General features: G+C 36.4%; 1 protein-coding gene across 5 annotated transcripts in view; it reads right to left on the bottom strand.

Annotated features, from left to right (window-relative positions):
• The window catches only part of LOC136350995 (serine-rich adhesin for platelets), a 73,563-nt gene that overhangs the window by 21,911 nt on the left and 28,223 nt on the right, over positions 1 to 23,429 (bottom strand). For all 5 annotated transcript variants that reach the window (XR_010734234.1, XR_010734235.1, XM_066303202.1 and 2 more), the window contains exons 10-11: positions 19,804 to 20,168; positions 19,364 to 19,528 (exon numbers count right to left, since the gene is read on the bottom strand). Coding sequence is in view for 3 of the 5 variants with exons in the window: in XM_066303202.1 (XP_066159299.1) it covers positions 19,364 to 19,528; positions 19,804 to 20,168 (530 nt within the window). In the remaining 2 variants the exon portion in view is untranslated. The remainder of the gene's footprint in view (positions 1 to 19,363; positions 19,529 to 19,803; positions 20,169 to 23,429) is intronic.

Genomic DNA, 23,429 nt, shown 5'->3' with positions numbered 1-23,429 from the left:
TATCAAACAATCTTATTCGTAAACATGGATTTGTTTAAAAAAATACTCGATTTTCGCTGTCAAAATGTTATTTATTTTACTGCTTTTTTTTATTATTGACAAGAAATATATTTTAAATATACTTACTTATGTATCAATCTTTTAAAGAATAAATAACAAAATTAATCAATACGTTTAACAAAAATACCTCATTTTCATACAACATTTTTGTTCGTACACTTAAATTTAAATAAAAAACTAAACAATATTTTCGATTAAACAATAATTGATCAACACTTGGTCAAGTGGCCCTTCGCTGTGATGACCGCTTGATATTTTCTATTCATCGAATAAACAAATTTTTTGCATATTTCAAGACTGATTTTTCTCTATTCTTGTGATAGAATGTTTTTTAATTCTGTTTCTGATGAAATTTGGTGGTTTCTTATGTGTTTGTTTCAAATTGCCCACAAATGTTCATTTGGGTTTAAATCTGCTGATTGTGGAGGGGTTTTCCAATAAATTCGGAACATTCCAAATTAGCCATTCTTGGTTGATCAAAGCCCTGTGCTTAGTATCGTTGTCCTGTTGGAATCTATAAACATTTGATATGCCTCATTTTTACGTTCTTTTTTAGAATATCATTATAACCACGTTTATCCATAGTAACACCTATAAAATGGATATTTGCAACTCCATTTGAAGACACGCGACCCCAAATCATTAGGGATCCACCTCCATATGTTATAGTCGGAAGTATATTAGGAGAGTTATTATCTTCATTCACTTTTCTCCATTCTCTATGGATGCGATCTGTCTGGAGAACATGATTTTTTGTTTCATCCGGCCAAATTGTCGTATCCCGAAACTCTTGATCCTCATTCATACGTCCCTTCGCAAATAAAAGTCCCTTACGCCGATTTTATTTGCTAAAATACGAGGTTTGTCCGGAAAGTTCGTATCAAAAATATAAATCGTCATTTAACAGTCAGGATGATTGCTGAAACGCTTTTGTCGAGTAAAAAAGCGTCCTTCAAGCTTTACCAAAAAAATTAGAAATGAAGAAATTGTGTGTCAAAATCGTTCCAAAACTTTTGTGTCCAGATACAAAAGCGCGTGGGGTGACATGCTGTGAAGCCTGGAAGGAAGTTGAAGAGGGTGGTCACTTTGCGGATAGGATAATTACCGGGGATGAGTCTTGGTTTTACGAATTTGATGTGGAACTCAAATCCCAAAGCAAAAAATGTAAACAAGCGGGGGCGGCAAGGACGAAAAAGTCAAGGAAATCGAGGTCGAATATCCAAACAATGTTGATGGTTTGTTTCGATAATCGGAGAATTTTAGACCCTTGTCAATGGAAACTTCTACAATGATATTCTCAGACGCTTCAAAGCTCGCGTGGCTCAGATTCGACCGAATTTGGCCCAAGGGAGGCTGTGGTTTCTCCATCACGACAATACCCCTGCACCCACTTTCCTAGTTATGCGCGAGTTTTTGATCTCACGTTCCATTACCACGACGGAACACCCCCCCTGATTCACCAGATTTGGCACCGTGTAACTTTTTCTATTTTCTAGATGCAAGATGGTGCTCTGGCGGCGGCATTTGGGTGATGTGGAGGCCATCAAACCTGATACAACAAGGGAGCTGAAAAACCTCAAGACAGAGGACTTCCATATAGCTTTCCAGCAGTGAAAACGAAGATGACGCAAGTGTGTTGTGTCTCAGGGAGATCATTTTGAAGGGGGAAAAACTGAATTGCCTGATTAAATGTCAAATAATTTTTTTGTTTAATTTTTTGCGGGAATTTTCCGAACAAACCTCGTACGGTTTCTTCCATGACAACCATCTTTTCCATAATACACGACGGATCGTTTGGTCAGAAATACGTTTTCCTATTGCATTTTCGATCACTGGACGAATTTATGGCACGCTTAACTTTAGTTTTTCTTAATTTTATTCATCTCTTTTGTCTAATTTCTTTGTCGTCGCTCTTCTTGAGAAATTGGAAGTCGTGGCTTCGTTTTTAAATTTATTTATAATATAATGGATTGTAGATCGCGTTTCATTAGTTAACTGGCCTATCTCTCTTAAGCTACAGCCTTTCAGTGCCACATTAACAATAAATTCCTTGAAATCGCAACTTAGTCGTTTTCGTTCGGACGTTTTGCACGAAACTGACGAAAACAGTAAACGATTCGACAGTGTGCAATAAAATATTACTCATCCGTACGGTATGAAGAAAAAGTTGTTTACAGTAGATCAGAATGCGCGCTATTCAAAACAAGTGTACGAACAAGAATGTTGTATGAAAATGAGGTACTTTTGTTAAATTTATTGATTAGTTTTGTTATTTATTCTTTGCGAGCTTTATACATAAATACGTACAGGGGCTGGCAAAAGTATCCACACACCTTTTAATTTGTTTTAAAAAAAATTAAATAACAGTATGATTAGTATATTGTAACATTATCTAATTAATTTGGTTATAAACGGCAACGTGCAACAACTAATCCATAATAATTTTCTTTCCTCAATCATATTGTTTCCAAATATTACTGCGAAATGTTTGCCAATATATCATAAAATTAGAACGCAAAAGTACTCAAACATAATGTAATTAATTAGAAATAATATCATAATTTAAAATATTAATATTTTCTGGCATGGCCTTTAGTTTCAATGATAGTTGTTAAGCGTCGAGGAATCGATTCGACCAAGTTTCGCGTTAAAGAAAAATAAATCCTTAACCATTCTCCTTGTAAAATTCTTTCTAAGTAATTTTTGTTGCTTACTTCACGTTTTCTGATTCGTTCCTCTAATTCATACCATAAATTTTCTATGGGATCGATGTCTGGCGATTGAGGTGGAGGCTCAACAATTTTTGATATGCCCTATAGTGACCATTCCTGAACAATTTTGGCCGACTGTATGGGGGGGTCATTGCCTTGGTAAAATGTATAAATTTGAGACATGTTTTTAGCTTTTAACCACTCAGTTTCAGATTGGTTTTTAAAACATTCCAATAAACCATTTTGTCCACGATCCCTGGAACGATCACTAAGTTTCCCACTCCGTTGGCTGACATGCCAGCCTCACACCGTGCAAGAACCACGTTCATGTTTTACAGTTCCTCTCGCAGATTCTTGGGATTTAAAGCCTCTCCTCGTGTTGGTCACAACACCTGGCGCCCATCTGACCACCAAATATGTTAAATTTGCTTTCGTCCCAACATGAGACACCATTCAAAAGATCTGTTGGGGTATTTGCATATTGTTTTGCGAACGGTAAACTTTCCTGTTCATTTTTTTCGTTAATAAAAGGTCTCTTTCTAGCCGCTCTTGAACAGTATCCACCTTTTTTATTATCCTTTGTACAGTCTTATTTTTTTTTGAAAACATTTCTTCAGCCCTTGCAGCTAGATGTGTAGCACTTATTCTCAGATTCTGTCGGACTTCTCGTACAATTTTCCTCTCTTCTCTAACAGTCGTTTTTCGTGGTCGTCCAGTTGGTTTGCGATTAACAACGGAGTTTTCGTTTATAAACTTCTTGACAACGCTTTGAGCAGTTGCAAAATCCTATTAACAATTCGCCCTATTCCTCGATATGATTTATTTTGTTTGCGTAGCCTGAATGTTGTTTCTCTTTCAGCTACTGTCGTTTCTCTCAATGTTCGACCCCTTTCTCCTTGAAACAATAATTTCTTGGCTTAAAGCGAATGCGCACATTCACTTGCCCTTGCCAGATTGTATAATTTAGCAATAAACATCCGTAGGTCCGATCGCCTCCCTTGCAGGTTCAGACTGGTTTTGGTGTGCCGACGCGAGTGTACGAACACTTTTACGGCCCAATTTCACATGTTTGTAAACATTTTGCAATGGTACTTATAAGCAATATGATTTAATTAAAAAAATATGTCACAGATTGGTTGTTTACATGTTGCCGTTTAGAGCAAAAGTGATTGGATCATGTTAGAGGATGCTGGTCATATTGTCATTTCATTTTGTTTAACAGCGTTACAGGTGCATCGATCCTTTGGCTAGTCGCTGTACATTTAAAATACATTTCTTGTTAATAATACAATAAAAAAGTGGAAAAATAAATAATTGTTTGAAGGCAAAAATCGGGTATTTTCTTTAACAAATTCATGTGTGCGAACAATATTGTTAGATACTCTATGAGGATTGGCCCCTTGACGCTATCAAAGCGCATCTCTTCGGGCTCCCTTTAAATTTCTGCTGTCGCAGGATCGAGTGGAATTAATAATGCGTGGAAAAATTTATACTGTAGGAAGAAGTCTGTATGTGAGTGTTATAAATAACATCCAGATGCACATGCAAAAGATCTTTCATTTGAGTTGCAAAGCGCTTTTCGAATATACGAGTATGAGGCTGAAAGCGATCTGCATTCAATGGCGCAGCCATACCTACGGCAGTCCTTGTTTATTGAAATATCTCGCTAAACGAGAATTTGCATGGCATGAGAGAGCAGTATTTTATTATTAGAATTCTCTAATGGCTAGTTCAAAAACTTACTGCGACAATTCAGTTTTAGGTATCTCAACTGAAGCTGGTAATAGACAAAAATTAACTAGAAGAAAAATTATGTTAATTAAATTACGTCAAGTTGAAATTCTGCGTTTAGTTAGTTATTTACATTCTAAAAGCCCACACTTGCAAACTTTCTTCACAGAAGCTTACCTATCTATTTTTTTTCATCGCCTTTTGTTAGTACTGACCGCATCTCTCGAACTCTCCTCAGTTAGAATTAAATGTAGTACTATAAAAATTATAGCGATTCATTATTATATCACTGATGGAACTTACTACTACTATTAAAGTTAAAAACTATTCCTGGATCAGATGAGTAACAATCTTGCAATGGCGAAGGCACAATAGCAAAGCAAAATCAATAGAGTAGAAAGAGCTAGGAGATCAGCCCCCGTGTCTATAGGGGCCGATGTACCTTTCAACATGAGAGTTTTTATTGAAAGTTCTAGAATAATATTCTTCTGTAAATGAAAAGGAGTAAATAAGGAGACATAAAGTTTCAATGAAAGGACCGTCAGCACCTCCAAGCCAGCGTCAAACTTCTTACGAATAGGCTGTTTTAAGGATTTACTTTCTTAACAAACGGCATACCGGGTGATTCAAGAAGTTGGCTTGCCCTTATAACTGTTTTGTTTTTAAACTGAGAAAGTTGAAATTTGGAGGGAAGGTACATCAGAATAAAACCGATTGATTGACATTAATGACGTTTATCTGGCGCTTCCGGTTTGACCGGAAATGACCGAAACTTTCGATTTTTAAATGTAATGCCCTATAAATTTTCACTTTTTTGGAATCTAGAGGTCATTTTTAGTCCAAAAATGTATCATTTTAAAAAATATGTTTTTTTGTGAAAAAACTGATATGCTATTAGTATTTGGAGAATGTCGTCAGCGGTCTTCCGATGCTGCGCGACTTTATACGGAAAGGTTTCCACTTAGAAACCATCCAGGCCACCACTATTTGAAAAAAATTACTGAACAAAATGAAAACGAGAAATGTTAATGACGAAGAAAAAAATTTTCTACAAGAAGAAATATTTTATTCTTTTGTTCTGTCATTTTTCTACGGAAAATAATTTTTTTTCTAAATTTGAATATTTTTGATGAATTAACGGTTCATTTCGAAATGAACATATGTTTTATTTGGTGTCACGAAATACAGGAAAAAACAGTCTTCTACAAAATCGCGATGAGCCACTATGAGGTCAATTGAACAACGGAAGATAAATGGGAAAAACTGTTTTTAAGTATTTAAGTTGCTTATAAAAAAAGTATTTAGTACAATGACAAATTAGTATTTTTCCCCATAATTCTGACCTGAAATTGAGCCTAATACGTATACCTCAGTGACGTAGCTTGACATGAAAAACCCACAAAAAAATAACATTTTTTTAAATGACATATTTTTAGATTAAAAATTACCTGTAAATTCCAAAAAAGTGAAAATTTATAGGATATTTTATCTAAAAATCGAAATCGATGTCATATCCAGTTAAATCAAAAGCTCTAGATAAACGCCACTGATGCCAATCATTCAACTCCATTCTCATATAGCTTCTCTCTGAATTTCAAAGTAAAAAATTTATGAAAGCGAGACATTTTTTTAAATCACCCGGTAGATAAAAAATGTATATACAAATTTTTAGTGGAGCACTGAAAATTCTACTTCAAATTAGAAAGCTTTAATTATCATTAAGAATGAAAAAGTGTGTTATTGTCGTGTATGTCTATTATTAAATTTTATCACCTCTCACAAACCATATACGGTGGGTTTCCTAAATGTTAGGAAAAAATTTAGGGGACTATTCCCTGAGTAACTTTAAGCATTTTTTGGCCTTTGATAATTTTATGAAAAATGCTTTGTTCCGTAGATACAAAGCCATAAACGTTCATTGACTAAATTTTTTTCTTTTTTATTAAAATTGTTAAATAAGCGTAACAAAATAGTGTAAATCTTGAAAACAATAATACTAAACACGTTGAACGTCATTTAATTTAAATACTTTTCCGAATTTATCACTTTTAATCTTTTTTTATCATCAATACCTGTACCCTTGCTGAGGTAACTGACATGTATTTCATGTACGGACTTGCCGATGGAAATTCGTTACGGGACAGGCAAGTTTACACTGAATGCTCCCCAGACTTGAACCCTCTGGACTATTTCCTATGGGGTCATTTAAAATCATTAGTTGACACTAATCCAATTGGAAATCTAGAAGATTTGAAAAATCGCATAATTGATGGGTGTAATTCAATAAAAAACACTCCTGGTATTTTTGAAGGAGTTCGGCTGTCAATGAGAAGAAAATTAGAACGATGAATCCAAATTAGCGGCAGTCAATTTGAACAATTATTGTGGCTTTTCATAAATTTTATGAAAAATATCTAGGAAACGAAACATTAGTCTTAAAATCGTCAAAGAACATAAAAATCTTAAGATAACTCGGAGAATAGCCCCTAAATTTTTGCCTTACATTTAAGAAACACACTGTATTTCTTAAACGGTAAAAAGGTATTGTATAAAAGGCAAATTGTAAATTTTTCCTTAATTTGGCTTGGGCATATCCCATAGAAGGGATTAACTAAGCGATGGCCTAGCCTAGGCTATACCCTTTACTTGCATGACAAACCCTTTTTAAGGCTTCGATTGCATATCCACCACCAACTTTATTACCAAGGAAAAGATTACTGTAAAAAAGAAAAATTACAGAGCACTGAAGTGTATGGAATCTGACCATCTAACTACACATAGTACATACAGGTTGGTCCATTTAAAACAATCTACCTGAAATATTTCGAATGGATTTTTTTTCCGGAAAATTCCGAGACACGTCAATTTTACTTTTTACGGGAACATTTTTAGACTGTAAATTTGCAGGTGTAGAGTCATTCCCCTAAACGAGAAGGCAACCCCTTCGAGAATCTAAAATGAAACAGGGCGTCAAGTGGCACGTCAAATCAAAGGTATTTCAATTCTCTTTACAAGTATACTCAATTTTTTTTGCTCTGCCTTTAAATATTGTAAAAACCGTTTTAAAACATTGGTGAGACAAATCTAAAAAAATAATTTTTTAAATAATGTTTTATTTAATTAAGCGTTCAAATTGCGACCCATTTGCTTCCGTACAATAATAAAGTCTTTGTTCAACTTCTTTCCGAACATTTTGTAGCATTTCGGGAGTTATCTCACCACATGCGTCACTATTGGATGAGAAAGATCTTCTAAAGAAGCACTAGATCTCAAAGAATGATGTATTTTGACAACAGGATGGCGCCCCGCCACGCAAAGCAATTCCTGTATGTAACTTTTTGGATCAACCTCTTTCCGAACACTGGATGGGTAGAAGAGGTTTCATTGTATGGTCCCCAAAATCGCCTGACTTGACACCATTGGAATTTTTCTTATGGGTTCACTTAAGAACTGTTGTTTATAGAATTAAATCTACCTCTCTAGATCTTCGCTACTGAATAGTGATGTGATTTTGACCACTTAATTAAATAAAACATTATTAGTTTTTTTCTTATTTTACCGATGTTTAAAAAGGTTTTTTTGCAATATTTAAAGGTGGAGCAAAAAAGTTCACCATATTTGTGAAGATAATTGAAATACCTTTGATTTGATGTGCCACTTGACCCCCCGTGTCGTTTAAGATTCTTGAGAGTTGCCTCCCCGTTTAGAGAGGTGACTCTACACCTACGAATTCATAGTCTAAAAATATCCTCCTTAAAAGTAAAATTGACGTGTCTCAGGACTTTCCGAAGAAAAAAATCAATTCAGGGTATTTCAGGTGAACCCTTTTAAATGGGCCATCCTGTATGTGGAACATCGTAGCATCCTGGTCTCAATCCCTAGGGAAAAATCGTTTTAAAAAAAGCAACTGGGAGGAGATGAAACTGAAGATGTTTCCCGTATTACACGTGAGCACCTTCCACACACTTTAGCTCTCTTAATTTTCTCGTGTGTGAGATCTTATTCCCACACCAAATAAAAGGAAAAATCCGCAGTAAATGTACCGTTCTTGTACTAATTGCCATATAAGGACAAGTTGAATAACTATTCTTGCAATTGACCGAATTGGAACATATTTTCATATTCGTATTTACATTAAGTTTATATCTGTTTGGACACCAGACAACACGATTTCGCAGACGCTGGGCATTAGACTTAAAATTAACTTCGAACTATTAAAGCTAAAAATAATGCATTTAATAAACATCTCGGACATGAGGTTTATTTGAAAGGTCCATAGCGAATTCCCTCTGCGCAACAAAGCAAAACAACTCTGTTTATTTTCTGGGAAAATGTTGATTTTGAATTTAAGTTTTTCCCGTCTTGACCGTTCGGATTTAGGCCATTACAATCACGTGCGGGACTCGAAAGAACGAACAAATGCATTATTCAATGACAGTATTTGTCAATCAGAGCATATGCTAAGAACATCAAATTACTATCGGTAATACCAGCATTAAACATAAATAAATCATGAAAAAACGGCTATTTTGGACGATTCCAACGCAGCTGGACGTGGGATCAATTTCCAGTACCACGAAACAAAAATCGAAATGGTTTGCATTAATTAGATGATCGATAATGTTTCCTAATGAGATCGCCACTCAACAGAACTCACCTTCGTCTGTAGAATGGCAGTTTCGCGTTACCGTTGATGGAAAAAACCAACTTATTTCATGTTCTAGTTACCTGCCAAACGAAAGTATCTACAGGGTGTCCCGAAAATGCCTGCCAAAAAATGTATCGTGAGGTTATTTGGGTTAATGCACTAAGATTCGGTAAAAAAATTATGTGAAAAAACTATTTCGTTTAAACGTTGTTAACGGTCGAAATTCTTGGAAAACATTTTTTTTGCCACATCTGGAGGGTGCTTCAATGGATTTTCAATGAAACTCACTGTGCATTTATTCATTAGTACAAGGATTATTTTCATGCAACATTCATGTTCGTTCGCAACGTGCAAATGGTAAGTTTCTAGCCATCTTCGTACAAAAATTCCCAGAATTTTTGACTGAGTAGCTGCAACGCATTGATTTTTTTTCTGATGAGCCCTATCTAAAATGTATCAACATTTTTAGAAGTTTTTCAGAGGTGAAAAGGGCACAATCATCGGCCAACACTATCCATAAATGTCAGTCGATCGAATTTAATGAAGTAGGTCTCAGTAGCTTCGAAACGTTGTGTTTGGTCCAAAACGAAATTGGGCCAGTCCAGGATAGTTTTGTCACCAACGTGTAATCGTTCTATTTTGGTCTCAGAAGTCCAATGTCATGTTTAACACAAACGGATTCTAACACATACAAATCCGTAATGTGTATCTATATACAGGGTGTTTCATAAACATATCGATAATTTTTCAGCGGATGTAGAGCTCATAAAAACAAGCATATAGAACAAATAAAGTTAGGTCCGCAATCGCTTTGTTTCCAAGACACAGGGTGTTCAATTTTTTTTTTGTGGGTATATTTATGAAACACCCCGTATACGAGGTCGAGGCTTAACAAAACCGAATTTAAGCTCTGATTCAGCAATTCGGTCTTAAAAGCGTGCATACGGGTTTAGCTACTGTCTCCAGTAACTAATGCAAGTCACTAACGTTGACAACTCGCATCGTATGACCAGATATTCTAGTGGCGATTCGAGTAAAAAGCCAGGCAAACAACGTTGTTTAGTTACCTGAGCCAGTAGTTAATTCCGTGTGCACAATAGACCACATTCCCCATATGTTGATGGTTTGATGGATCAAACCAATCCCAATCTTTCCCTTGATGCCACTGACCGGCGTAAGAACAAAATTCTACGATTTTTCTAAAGCTTTATGCCCTATCCCTTTGCAAATGCTCAAAGTGACAATGCATCGACCATTTACAATTGCACCAGTGGTTGTTAGGAAATGCTTAAGATTCTGAATATACAGGGTGTCGTATGAAGTGCTGCACAAGTTTAAGGTCATGTTAGGCAAAAAAATATCTTACAAGCACAATATGTATATTTAATTCGCCATGTTTGCCAAATAGCAAGCGTTCAAATATCGGATATTAATGCAGCAAGCTGTGGTGTTAAACTCTTGTATACATGGTCAATAAATTATCATAAACGTCGCTTACCGTTTGTCATAATTTTCAACTTTATTAGCAAAATGCCTGTGCAATTTTTGAATAAAGAATATGCCGACATTGTTTACATTTATGGATTTTGTAATGGAAATTCGCGTGCTGCGTGTAGGGAGTATCAGCTTTAATTTCCGGACCCAAATTTAATGTTTGAAAGCTTATGTCTCAATAATTGAGGCATGGTGGAAATTCAGCAATTACATCCTATCAGACTGTGCTAATTCTTATCGACATGAGTCCATGCAATAAACGAAGAAACTAAGTTATGACTTCAATGAGGCGGAACCAAACGGGGCAATTTGCGAGCTCTATACATGTAAAAGGGCTTGTCCGCCTCTCCTTCATTTCAATCATTCAGTGAGCGAAAGAAACTCTAGAGGCCGCAGGAATTAGTCAGTTCGATGGTAAAACTATAGTAGTCATGGACCGATTACAGAGTGTCCCAAGTTTTAGAATCAGGACTTCAAGAACGATTAGAAAAAGGCATTTTTAAGGCGACAGATACCGAAAAACATCAACAAACCTTTTCCGGTATTTTTATCGAATTGTTGACCCTCCACATCCGCATCTCCGTCACTGGCAGAACTTTCTTACTCGATGTTGTTATTTTTATGACACACGGGACAAGAACATAAGTAATCCTGTATTCTTCCTGACTTACACAAAAATCTTGCGAGGTCAGTTCTTGACCTATGTATCGTATAACGTTTGAATGCGGACTTTACTGAGGCACAGGTACGAAAACGGGATAATTATTGTGACAAGGCAAAATCTCACGTCTCTGCCTCAGATCATCAAAATTCCCGATGCAATTCCCTCATTGAATTATTTGCATTATTATTACCCACGAATAAAGCCTCGGCAACATTTGGCCGTCCTCATTATACGCGTGATACCGGAAATAACGGTAAAGTTCTTGCGGAACTAATAACTAAAAAGGGAGAACCTTTAATACAAACATTTGGAACTACCCAGGAAGAGACCCTCGTTTCCTTGTGATAGATGCCCGATGTAAGCACTTTTTTCCGAACTCCGAAGTCATGATGATGGATAAAGGAAGTGGAACCACATGGTGTTTATTAGGTACGGTCGGGAATGTTCAATACCGGGAAACGCTGACAATACAAAACAAATAGATGTGTGAGGTCATTTAACCTTTGTGGTACTGTCAACTTCAAAGTTGTTTAGAAGAGTTAAGGGCCTACGACGGGTACAATCAGCCTTTCATTTCTTCAAATGCCAAAAGGAAACGCGGAAACATGGCACTGAAATAATAATTGTTTTAGCTGCAAGGCAATGGCCGAGGAACAAAAATAGTGCCCATTGAAACAAAGAAGTAGGTTAATGGAAAATGCATATAAATCATCTTAGTTTGTTAAATATCAACATTAATAGTTAATAAAACAGGCGATAATTTAGATGACAACTGTCGGCGAAGAGTTCCTGTGGAAACTTCGAGGGTCACTGGTCGTACTTAGATGTACCGCATACGTTCAGTCAAACATTTTAGTAAACCATATTAAAGCCACAGACTGTAACACAGAGGTCAAGTGGGAGGATGTTTTCATTGTTACGAGAGCGGATCATTGGCAATTACCGCATTCAAACCAATGAACTATAACTGCAGAAAATAGAAACAAAAGGAACATAGGAATAATACTTTAGATACGTCGCCAAACCCAGACAATGGTGAGATATTTTACCGTCACAGATAAGATAACTTGCGGATAAGTTAACAGGCCCAGCGAGAGCGGTTAATACGACATTAATTGCTAGAGAAATGTTCGTAGCTGTAATGTTTTGTGTCGACATGACTTTGAAAAAAAGACATGCACATTATAGGGAAAATTCGATGTCTTGATGGCGAAATTGTTAAGGTACAGACAACAGATTAAATCGCCGCTTGTGAATGCCGTCTTTATGAATAGAATTGGGGCACATGAAATTTTTTCCCTGCGAACGTGCAGCAGAACGGCTTTAGTTGTCTTCCTTTTTTTTTTACTTGTTCAAGCTTAATTGACGTTATAGCACCGAAAAGGGGAGCATGTTCCGGAAAGTCCCTTCCGGAACCGACGGCACCTATTAAGGCCCAATCGATTTAAGAGCAACTCTAACCGCGCTTAATATTTTAGAGTTGAAATCGTGAGATTTTAGGCACAATTGCAATCTTTTTGCTGTTGGAAATATGCAATTTATCTACTTAGTATTTTGCTTATTTTTAGGTACGAGTGAACTGAATCAAATCTTCACATTTTTTCTCCGTACAGTACCTTTTTTTGTTGCTATGCTCATAGAATTTGAGTGAGTGCAAGAAAAAGGCAATTAGGCGATTGATAACTGCGAGGGAGAGAGACAGATGTTTTCCCTTCCATCGGCAACGATCGGCTAACGTCGTTGCCTTCCAAGCAGTACGCCTTAATCCGAGGAGAGACATGCACTGCCGGCCAAAAGCTTGGCAGCATTTTTTCGTTGAATATCCTATAATTCCGTGAATGTTTTCCATTTAAACGCTCTGTTAAGGGGTTCCTTCGATAAATGAAACCACGAAAACGCCAATTTGGTCTACATAAAATGAACCGTATTTAACTTGCACTTATATCAAATAACGAAAGAGTTTTGGTCTAAGTAGGAAGAGGAGAAATGCTTAATAGGGCAGGTTACACACTATGATTTCGATCACATCCCGACACCGACGCAGATTTCACACGAAGGGACGAAAAAAAGAGAGGAAAAATTACTTCGATTATCCCTTAAGTACTAAACCCGAGGAATTCCAACCAGGGGCGCACCACCACCAAGAACCCTTACGGGCTATGGCTACGTCGGATCCCATAAATCGCGGCCATCTGAGGAATATCTATACTAGTCGCTTTTCTGTGGAATATTGCAGGCCCAATAAATTGCCCATCATGGCAATTGTCCCGACCGAGAAAGCTTCCTTAGTAGACTAGTAGCATATTCCCCAGCCAAAACGTACCCTTAGTTTTGGCCTGATGGACCATGTGGTCTGGCACCAAGATGGTATTCTCAGAATAAGTATCGCCGTACATGAGCGTAACTTAAGGGATAAAATACAAATACATAACAAACACCAAAATTAACAATAACAAACAAAAAACCAATAACTTAAAGTCCCTAACACGCTCACACCACACAAAAAAGCCGAGAATTTAGATTATAATCAATAATATTGGCAAAAATTAGGAAAACACAAGAAAAATCTCAAAAATATTAAACCTTCTTTTCCTCAAAAAAAACACCATTCACTTTTATTAACATTTCCACGAATCGTAGCATACTTTCCACCAGATTATTTAAAGTTTCCTGTTTTATCGATGTCCATGCACTTTCTAAATTCTGCCACAGTGCAGTTGTCGATGAAGGACACGAAACTCGGATCTTCCGATCTAATTCTTCTCATAATAATTCGATTGAGTTGAGATCAGGTGACTGTGGAGGCCAAATCATCTTCAACGTTCCAGCATTATTTTCCTCTTCCAAATAGGTTCGACAGAGGCGAGAAGTGTGCTTGGGATCATTCTTATGTTGAAAGACAAATCCACGGCCAATAAGTCGGCAGCCCGATGGGATTGCATTTTCGAGAAGAATTTTCTTATATTCCTCCTTCTTCATAATTCCATCAATTTTGACTAAATCGCCGATACCGTGGCCAGAGAAACATCTCCATACCATGATGGAACCACCGTCATGCTTTATGGTTGGCACGAAACATTGCGGAGCTATTTTCTCCGAAGGACTCTTCTGACGAAAATTCGCCGACCATTTCCATAGATTTCGAATTTTAATTCGTCCGTCGACAGCACATTTCTCCATTGTTCAATAGTCCAATTTCGATGATCACGAGTCCATTGAAAGCGTTTTTGTTTGTTTGCCAAGTTTAACAACGGTTTCTTCACATCAATGCACCCCTTTAATCCCCTTTTCTCAGTCTCCTTTTTTACTGTTGTTAACGATACGGTTTTTAGCCGGGTACTGTTCAAAGTTGCTCGGATTCCTGGTGCTGTTAATCGCCTATTTCTTTTGCTGGCAACAATAATATGAGTATCTTCTTGTGAGGTGTTCACTTTTGGCCGTCCACTGCGAGGACGATAGCGAAAACTGCCCGTATGATTGAATCGGTCAATGGTTAATTGTACACCTTTGAGGGAAATTTTCACTTTTTTAGCAATTTGGAAATATGAAAATTCTTTGCCATGTGAAGTGATGATTGCACATTGTTTTTCAATGCTAATTTCAGTCCTTTTTGTCATTTTAAATGCTTTAAGCAAGTGGATTGTTACAGAATTCGTCCACGAATTTTCTAGAAAGGTTTCGACGTGTTCTGCACTTAAGCACACGTGGTAGTAACTTGAAATGTTCTTTCAGATCTATTTTAAATGTAAACAACCACAATCAGTTTGAATGTGAATCACAAAAATAGCAGGTGAGCGGTAAATCCCCTATATCTGATAAGCGAAGAAAAACCTTTTTTACTATTGACGTACCGATTCTACTAGTCACGAAGTATTAACTGGATTTTTCATCTGATTTTCAGTTTAAATATTAAATATTAACATTAAATAGATAAATAGCCATATATAGCCATAACTGATAAATAATTATTCATGATTAACTAAGTATATCTAAACTATTGGCCGGAGATATAGTTCTACGTAATTTTGGAGGACGTAAATTACGCGCATACATAATCGTGTCGGTTATTCCTTGGCACAAAAACATAGTCGGTTTGAGTATCTTCCATAAACCTTTTTCTTAGAAAATGTAAGTTGTCTCGTAGCTGCGGTTTTCAACTTAAAAAATCCATATTCGTTTATTATAAAACGGAAAGTATGCGCGTAATTTGCGTCCTCCAAAAAGACGTAGAACTACATCCATGCTCGGATTAATTCGTACTGCTTGCAAGTCAACGACGCTAGCCGATCGTTGACAAAGGAAGGAGGAACTGTAGCCTCTCTCTCTCTCGCACTTATCAATCGCCTAATTACCTTTCGCTTGCACTTACTAAAACGCCATGTACACATGGCAATGAAAGAGGTACTGTATATTGACACCCTGTATCGATCTAAACATAGTGAAGGTCTCAAAATAACAATTAATCCGAAAGTTTCTAAACGCTACAAAAAAAAAATAAAGTAGGGCATATTTAATTCGTGTCACTAGATCAAAACCAGCAGGATTAAAAAAATACTGAGCGTCTAAAGGAGCGTGCCTTGTCTGCGTAAGTGTAAACGTTTTGGGATCTACTTTCCAATGGTGTAGCATGTAGCATGTTTTTTTTCGAAAACGCTGATTACGCAGGCCTAAGCTGAATACGTATTAGAAACACTTCAAACCCCTACCTTTTTAAACTAAAGTATCATAGGGCTCAGTAAGTTGGCGGGGCTGAAATGAATGAAAGGCAGGTGTTTAATAGTACCTAGTTACTCCTCCTCTACCTTAGAGCTAATCCGGATATAAAAATTTGGAATACTAACACACGTTTTGTCTCCATCTACACTCACGCTTTTACGCAATTTTGAGTTTCTTCTGTGTTTTTGATACCACATTTCGAGAAATTAAAGGTGGATTCTGAACGCGAACAATAACGAGGTGTGAAACAAATTAGAGAAAACTGACTGCGACACAGTTTTTTCCATTTCGAATTAATTATTGTCTATTGCCAAAAAGGTAAAAGTTCAGTGTATTTTTAGAAGGTTATTTTAGTGGCGTCCAATATGCAAATTTGAACGTATTGTTACTTTAGACAATTTCGATATGGAACTATCATGTATTCAACAATTACCGAGGTATTAAACTGCTTATGCGGGTTCTATTTTTTAGTTTTTATACGAAAATTATCGCTGAAAGTGTCACAACACCGGCAATATTATCTGGTAGATAATTTCCATGGAAATCTATCAACGTTTTCATGGATGGTACTGTCCTGATACACTTACCAGGACTTTGATATAGTATTAGCTACTATTATTAAATTGCCCACAAAAAAAGAAATCAAATTCGATTTAAGTATCTTGATGACGACATGGTTCAAATCACCGCAAAAAGGACCTTAAATCCATTAGGGCAAGGCGAACTCCAAATTACCACATTACCGACTCCCAGTTAAGGTTCTAAAAAAAGTTTCTCGAAGTGCTCTATTATATCTCTCATTCATCTACAATCTACATCTACTATCCCAAATAAAAAACAATATTTTTGTGCGATTTCTATGGAAAAGTAAAAAGCCATTGTCAAAACCAAGTTTCTCACTGCCACTGTTTGCTTTAAGCGAAGGAAAGTAATAAAGCTTGATGTTTTTCAAATTCTCCTTTCTGCCCGTGAATGTTTCCCTTTCAGGTTGACTGAACAAAAGGTTCCCGGTCATTTGCAAGACAAGTTAAATACAGTCTCGGTAATACTGGACAATAGCGTTGGGGACACATTTTAGATTATCGACATAAAGCAGGGTACGAACGCGAGCTGAAGACTTTCTTATTAATCTGTTTAATTCTCTGTCTGTTAATCTATCTTATTAACACTGTTCTAATGACTCATAAGTTTTACAATATATATAAATAATAATTTATAAAACAATAAACAAATTGTTTAGGTGATTTCGCTCCTTAGTGGAAAAAATTATCGACCCCAGTATAAAAACCAACGAGTTTCGACTTTTTGGACATTTCACCTTTTAAAAATTGATCACCTGGTGAAAAATCCGGCCTCAAACCGAACCAATCCACTTTAACCCCCGGATAACTCAAACCTAAAATTCGATCTCTTTGGACTCCCCTTTGAACATCTGTTGCGTCACTGCAGTATTCTAGCCCCATAACCCACATTCCGCACTTACATTGATTAGTAGGGTGTAAAACATCATATTAACACTGTTACTTGCCAACTGAAGCACCCCGGGGTATAGATCACATAGCCTGAGTCTAGATAAGGTTAGCGCCCTTCGGCTACCGAAAATCCCAACTAACGTAACGTAATGGACGTGGACAAATATCTCATCGCGTCTTTCCATTGAACAGTGTTGCCAGACCCGATCGAAAAGTAGGGAAAATTATTATTATTGTTTTTATTGAAATTGATATAAAATAATATTATATATATTAAGTTTGGCTAAATTTCCTTACGCTTCTCTTTCAGATCATCTTCGAGACGTTTTCTGAAATAACTAGAACGGATGAAAATGCATGCGTTTTTTGAGTTCTGGGGTGAATTTGAATACTTTTTACGAATCATGGCTTTAACCTATTTTCAACACGTTTTGGGACAAATGCGCCTAAAGCGTTAGTGTTTTTCACTTTGAGAGACGGCAAATCTTCAGCTGTTTAATATGGAACAGTACGACTTGCTCTATTAGTCTTATTAGTATTGAAGCATTTAGAAAAGAATGCTAATGTATCTTAGACAGATTTTTTCCAACAACATTAATAATCTTTAGAAAAACAACGTTTTTCTGGATTTTGGCAGCTTTTGCAAGAGCGGCAAAACTGGGCAAAGCTCCAGTAATCTTCTCAAAGCTTAGAGTATTTTTACCTACCCTAATCTACCTGTTATTGAAAAAATATTAGTATTATGTTGTGTTATTGTCTGAAAGTAATGCTTTTTTCAAATTTGTCTCATTAACTGAAATTAAAACTTGGCAACAAAGCCGCCACCTTAGCAGCATCGGCACTGTCCTAGAAAAGAAGCAGATCAATGGAGTCAAGGGTCAAGGGCGGGTGAAGTTCAAGGCTTCTCTTTAGCATTCGTTTGGCATTATTTAAATAATTCTCTGAAAATCTTATAGTATTTGAATAATTCGTGCTGATTTTTAGTCAAGAATGATCTTTTTGACCCATAAGAAACGACTGCGCGTCATGTTTTATTTCTAGAAAACGTTTTTCTCTTTTACCAAATATCTTATCCATATTATGAAACTAGAAATAATATTTTATAAACAAATAGTTGATCCAAATATGTGATATAAGGAGTTCAAGGACTTTCAGTTAATGAAATTACCAACTACGTTTCGATCGATGTTCAAACTAGGGAGACAAATGTACAAATCATATCTACGCCAACTACACGTAGAACTAGTATTTTTGCCAATGAGAAACACATTATTTCCCATTTTCCTATTGAGCTCATCAAGAAATTTTTATATTTTTGAAAACTGACTGAATCACAAAATATCCCACAAAACAGCCAACCATCTTCAACCACCTTTATAGGAACACTGCAGTCTACAGGGTGGCTCAAATTTGGTACATTTAGACCGATTCTAATCAACAGAGTAACAGCAGCTAATATGTAATAAACACATATCGCAGTTGAATAACGGATTTTAAAAACAAATAAAACCGACTGGCCACAGCTCCATTGTTGGTGGTTTTTCATTGATTTGCATGAAACAATAAAAAAAAACTAACGCACAGTAAATGGGAAACTCAACCTATTTAAAATTCATCAGCATTGAATACCTTCTCAGCTCATATTATATGCATATGCAAATTCCTAACTTGAATTGTTGTAAATATCACGATCCGATGGGTCTTTTACTATACCAAATTGGAAATGACGAACATGACTCATCTGAGAAGGTCAAACGTATTCAAAACTCTTCATGTTTGAACTAGAGAGGTTACATTCAAGTACCGTAGGTGGAAATTTCTCTTTCTACGTTTCTATCAACAAACCGTAATAAAAAGGCGAACTTACCTCGACTACTTTAAGATTCTGCTTATCTAGGAGAAATTCCATAGATTTGTGAGGTCGACTCGAGTTACTTTGGGATCCATCCGCGTTTTGGGGCACCTGTAACCGCGGTTCGTGGCCCAAATCTAATAAGCTACGCGCTTTCGCATTTGCACCGTTCGTGATAATCTGCAAAATACAATCGATTCAATACTTTGTAGGGTACACGCTAGAACAGTGAGGTTAATTATACATTCAAATTTAACCCTTTGTCTTGCCGCAAATAAAACAACCCTTAGACAAACTTTTAACGAACTCTCGCATCCCTTATCGTACCCGACATTGAAATATTTCAAATTATTTATGAATATTAGCAGATTTTCGATTACATATAGTCCAAATAAAAAAAAAACTTTACGAATTTGCTCTTCTTTGGAAAGCTAATAACGTAGGGACGCACTTACCGTAACTTCCGTATCAAGATCAGTCTCGATCAACCCCATGGGTCCGTCCATGGAGGCATTACCGTGGCGCCCAGCGTCTCTGATTTCGACGGTGCCGCTCGCCGAATCGATAGTGCGCCGTCGGCGTCGGTCGTATTCCGTCCCGACGCCACCATTATGAGCGTGCGTCTTTTTGACGCTGGCGTGGACCACCCTGGGGGGCGGCTGTTTGGGCAGGGGCGGCTTCGCGGCGCACACCGGACCGTCCAGCACGCTGCTGTTGTTGTTTTCCAGGGCCGAAGGGCCCTTGAGAGGTATGTAAATGTAGTTCGGTTTCTGGTTGGCATTGTTCGAGAAATTAGGGTTCTTCTGGTTGGGAGATAGAACTGAAACGAAAAATGGTTATTTTTAGGAAAATTATGCAAGGAGGCAAAATTTGGCAGTTTTTGCCAAAAGTCGCTCTTTAACGTTTTTTTGATTCAGCGGCATTTAACTTCGTAATCAAATCAACCAATCAATGGCTATTTAATAAGGAACCAGGTTGTAAATTGAAATTATATTGGAGCCATGGTGCGTCAGGGTGATTTAGAACGGGATAATAGCAATGGTCATATATCAGGCTATAAATTTATCCCCGTGAAATTGCAGTTTGAATCGAGACGTTTTGAATTATGACCCATTATAATCAAATTAAAACTAATAAAAACTGAACAGATCACTGCCAAGTATTGCCATAATACGAAGAGCCACGACTCAGCAGAGGAAATTTTTTCTCTGATAACTGGAAATAAATATAGGTGTTCCATCTCAGGTAGAAAGTTCTGCTCTTCCTAAATATTAATGACTTATTCTCAGAGCATGCCAAAGAATGAAACTTTTCATTTAAAGGAAGAAAGTATATTAGTTTCTAACTTATTACTCAACTTCCGTGTATTTCTAGCTCTCAATAAACATGCTATAAAGTCTATGAATGTATATTCAACTCAATGTATGCCCACTGGTTCGGATTGGAAGGTGTATATTACTAAATATTTAACCTTAAACGCACACCTTAAACGGACGTTATCTCGAACAAGTTAAGTTGCCCCAACATACATAAAGTTGAGGGAAATGTAAATTCCTTTTAGCCTTTAAGTGCATATTCATTTTCCCACTTTCAAAGACTGCCTGTGTGTTTTAAAGACTCAACTTAATTTCTTTACCCATAAAAAAGCCAAACGGACAACAGAACAAATTGATATAATTTCCACTAAAAGGACTGTCGTTATGCTAAAGTAGGACGTTTCAAATAAACATTTATTTAGTTGAAAGAGTTGCTTATTTATTGTGGAACAGTGATTATCTCCGAGTGACTTTTAAAGTAATTTTCACACCAAAGTGGTAAAAGTGACTGCAATTTTTAATGCTACGTTTACTACGTTACGAGAGACGACATAAATCATTTAATAGCAAATAAGCGAGACGAATGTTTTGCACATCGCTCCTAATGGATTTAAATTTTAATAAAACCGATTCGTACTGGGTTGTTTAATGGAAATGTAACATCTTAATCTCCCTGTTACTGTCAATAATTCACGAAGGGAAAACATTTTTAAAGCATTATTTAAAGCTCTTCCAGGACGTTTGTCGCACTTTGCCCTCTTCAAGAGACCTTATAAAAATGTTGTTACACAAGGTACGACACATCATCATAAAGATATTTCAAGGGGCAATAGTCCTATGCAAAATAATAAAAAAATGCTAACAAACCCATGATCAAAAATGCACCATTTTCGATATATCGGGTGGCAAACTTTCAATTTTTTTCATTTACAGGTAATGAGCAGAAATACCTTCTTGCATAAACTGAAAACATTATCTTAAGGCTAAAGGAACATTATTCAAAACTGGACGCGTGTTATTTTTCAAGAAGCTTCTTACCCACTTTTCTACGGTTCCTCTAAATCAGTTTTGCCCGAAGTTGAACTTTTTCCACAATCGCATCTCCCAAAATCTCATACCGCAGGTTTAACTGCAGGTTCGTGTTGGAAATCATTTTCTTCCATTAAATGAGAATTTTCCGTTTTAAAAATGGCATTTTCGCACCTCACTCGCAACACTAATCGATAATGCAATAGCAGGTTCAGTTACCACCATTTCTTGAGTTTTGCAACCTCTTCCACAGTAATGCAATAAAGCGATCCATCAACTTCTCCAAAGTAATTTAGTTGGTTTCTTAATGTTAAACTGCACTGTTTATTACAATATAAAGCAATATTGATTCCAACAATAATTTACAAATGGCAAAAAGTAAATTCTTCAATTAGATTTCATACAGTGAAGTTGTAAATACGAGTATAAACGGTCTTTTACATAGCTAATGTGAAATTAAATCAAATATTTTTGAGGTTATAATGAAACGAACGAAGAGATATCTGGAAGAAGGTCCCCAATATTAGCATCTTATCTCTCTTAGAGTCGTATAATCTTAAAATCCGAGACAGAGATAGAGATAGATGGACAGTTTAAATTGTTCAGCTCTGACAATCAGAGCCCCCTTTAAGTAGCGCTAAACACTTCGCAATGGAATGTCTGGAATGTTCACATGACCTATATTCGGAAGCACCATGTTTGTTTTCCCTTTAACTGGCAAGTCACCTGGCACTGTCCTTCACAGTAAAATGTGAAAGGAATGCGGGCATTTCAACATTAAGAAACGCTAATTTTACTTTTAACCTAATTTTGTCTAACTTTTTAACTTAAAAAAAATAAATCTAAATGAGAACAAAATTGTAGAAACTGTTAAAAATGTCTTCCTATGATGTGAAAAAAAAAAGTGAAACTTTCCCACCATGCATACCGAAAATAGTACGTTTTTGACCATGTAAGTACAATCACCCCCGAAATTTCTCGATGATGATGTGTTGATATAACCTACACAAGGAAAACATAGTTGATTTTGATTTAGTTTTAAAGGGAATATGCGGCAGTGTATTAACTGGGATCGCGTGGATTTCACTTTCTTGAAATTACCAAATTAAGTTATGAATAAATGAAACAAAATTCAGGGTGCTCTTCTCTTTGTTCAAGCATCACTGCCGCAATAAAATCTATTTGTGTTTGTTATGGTGTATTTGTTCTTCGCAACTGTAGGTGAAGTTATCTTGCGACTGCTCCTAAAGAAGTTATTTGTTTTTGATACAGTTACTTGGTCATGGCATGAGCATTACTTGTCTGATGTTACCATTTAGATCATTATTTATTTAAGTCCGGAGAAACCGATATAGTTACTCGATTAATTGCAATCAATTATTAATTTTTTTATTTTAATATTAATAACACTTTTACTTTTAGAAAGCCCTGAACTTAACAATCACTCGGAACTTAAATGTATTGGGCGACCAACCGATAATAAAACAAATCGTAATCCCTTCTTACGCATTTATGGCGTAATTTTGTTGAAGTTTGACCAAGGTCCAAGCCCACTCAAGGAAAAACTGGGACAACTATTTATATTTTTATCAAGAATTAACTTGCAAATTTATTAACAACACGTGTCCGTTTGCAATCGGTAACATGCCTGGTAATACCTACAACTTGTAGAGTTTCCAAGATTTCGTATCGAAACAGTAATTAAGTCTACTACCTACATACATACATTTATCAAA

This window comes from Euwallacea fornicatus, chromosome 4 (assembly GCF_040115645.1).
Source record: "Euwallacea fornicatus isolate EFF26 chromosome 4, ASM4011564v1, whole genome shotgun sequence".
Lineage (NCBI taxonomy): Eukaryota > Metazoa > Arthropoda > Insecta > Coleoptera > Curculionidae > Euwallacea > Euwallacea fornicatus.
Note: the sequence above shows the minus strand (reverse complement) of the source record. Positions and strands in the feature narration are given on the sequence as shown.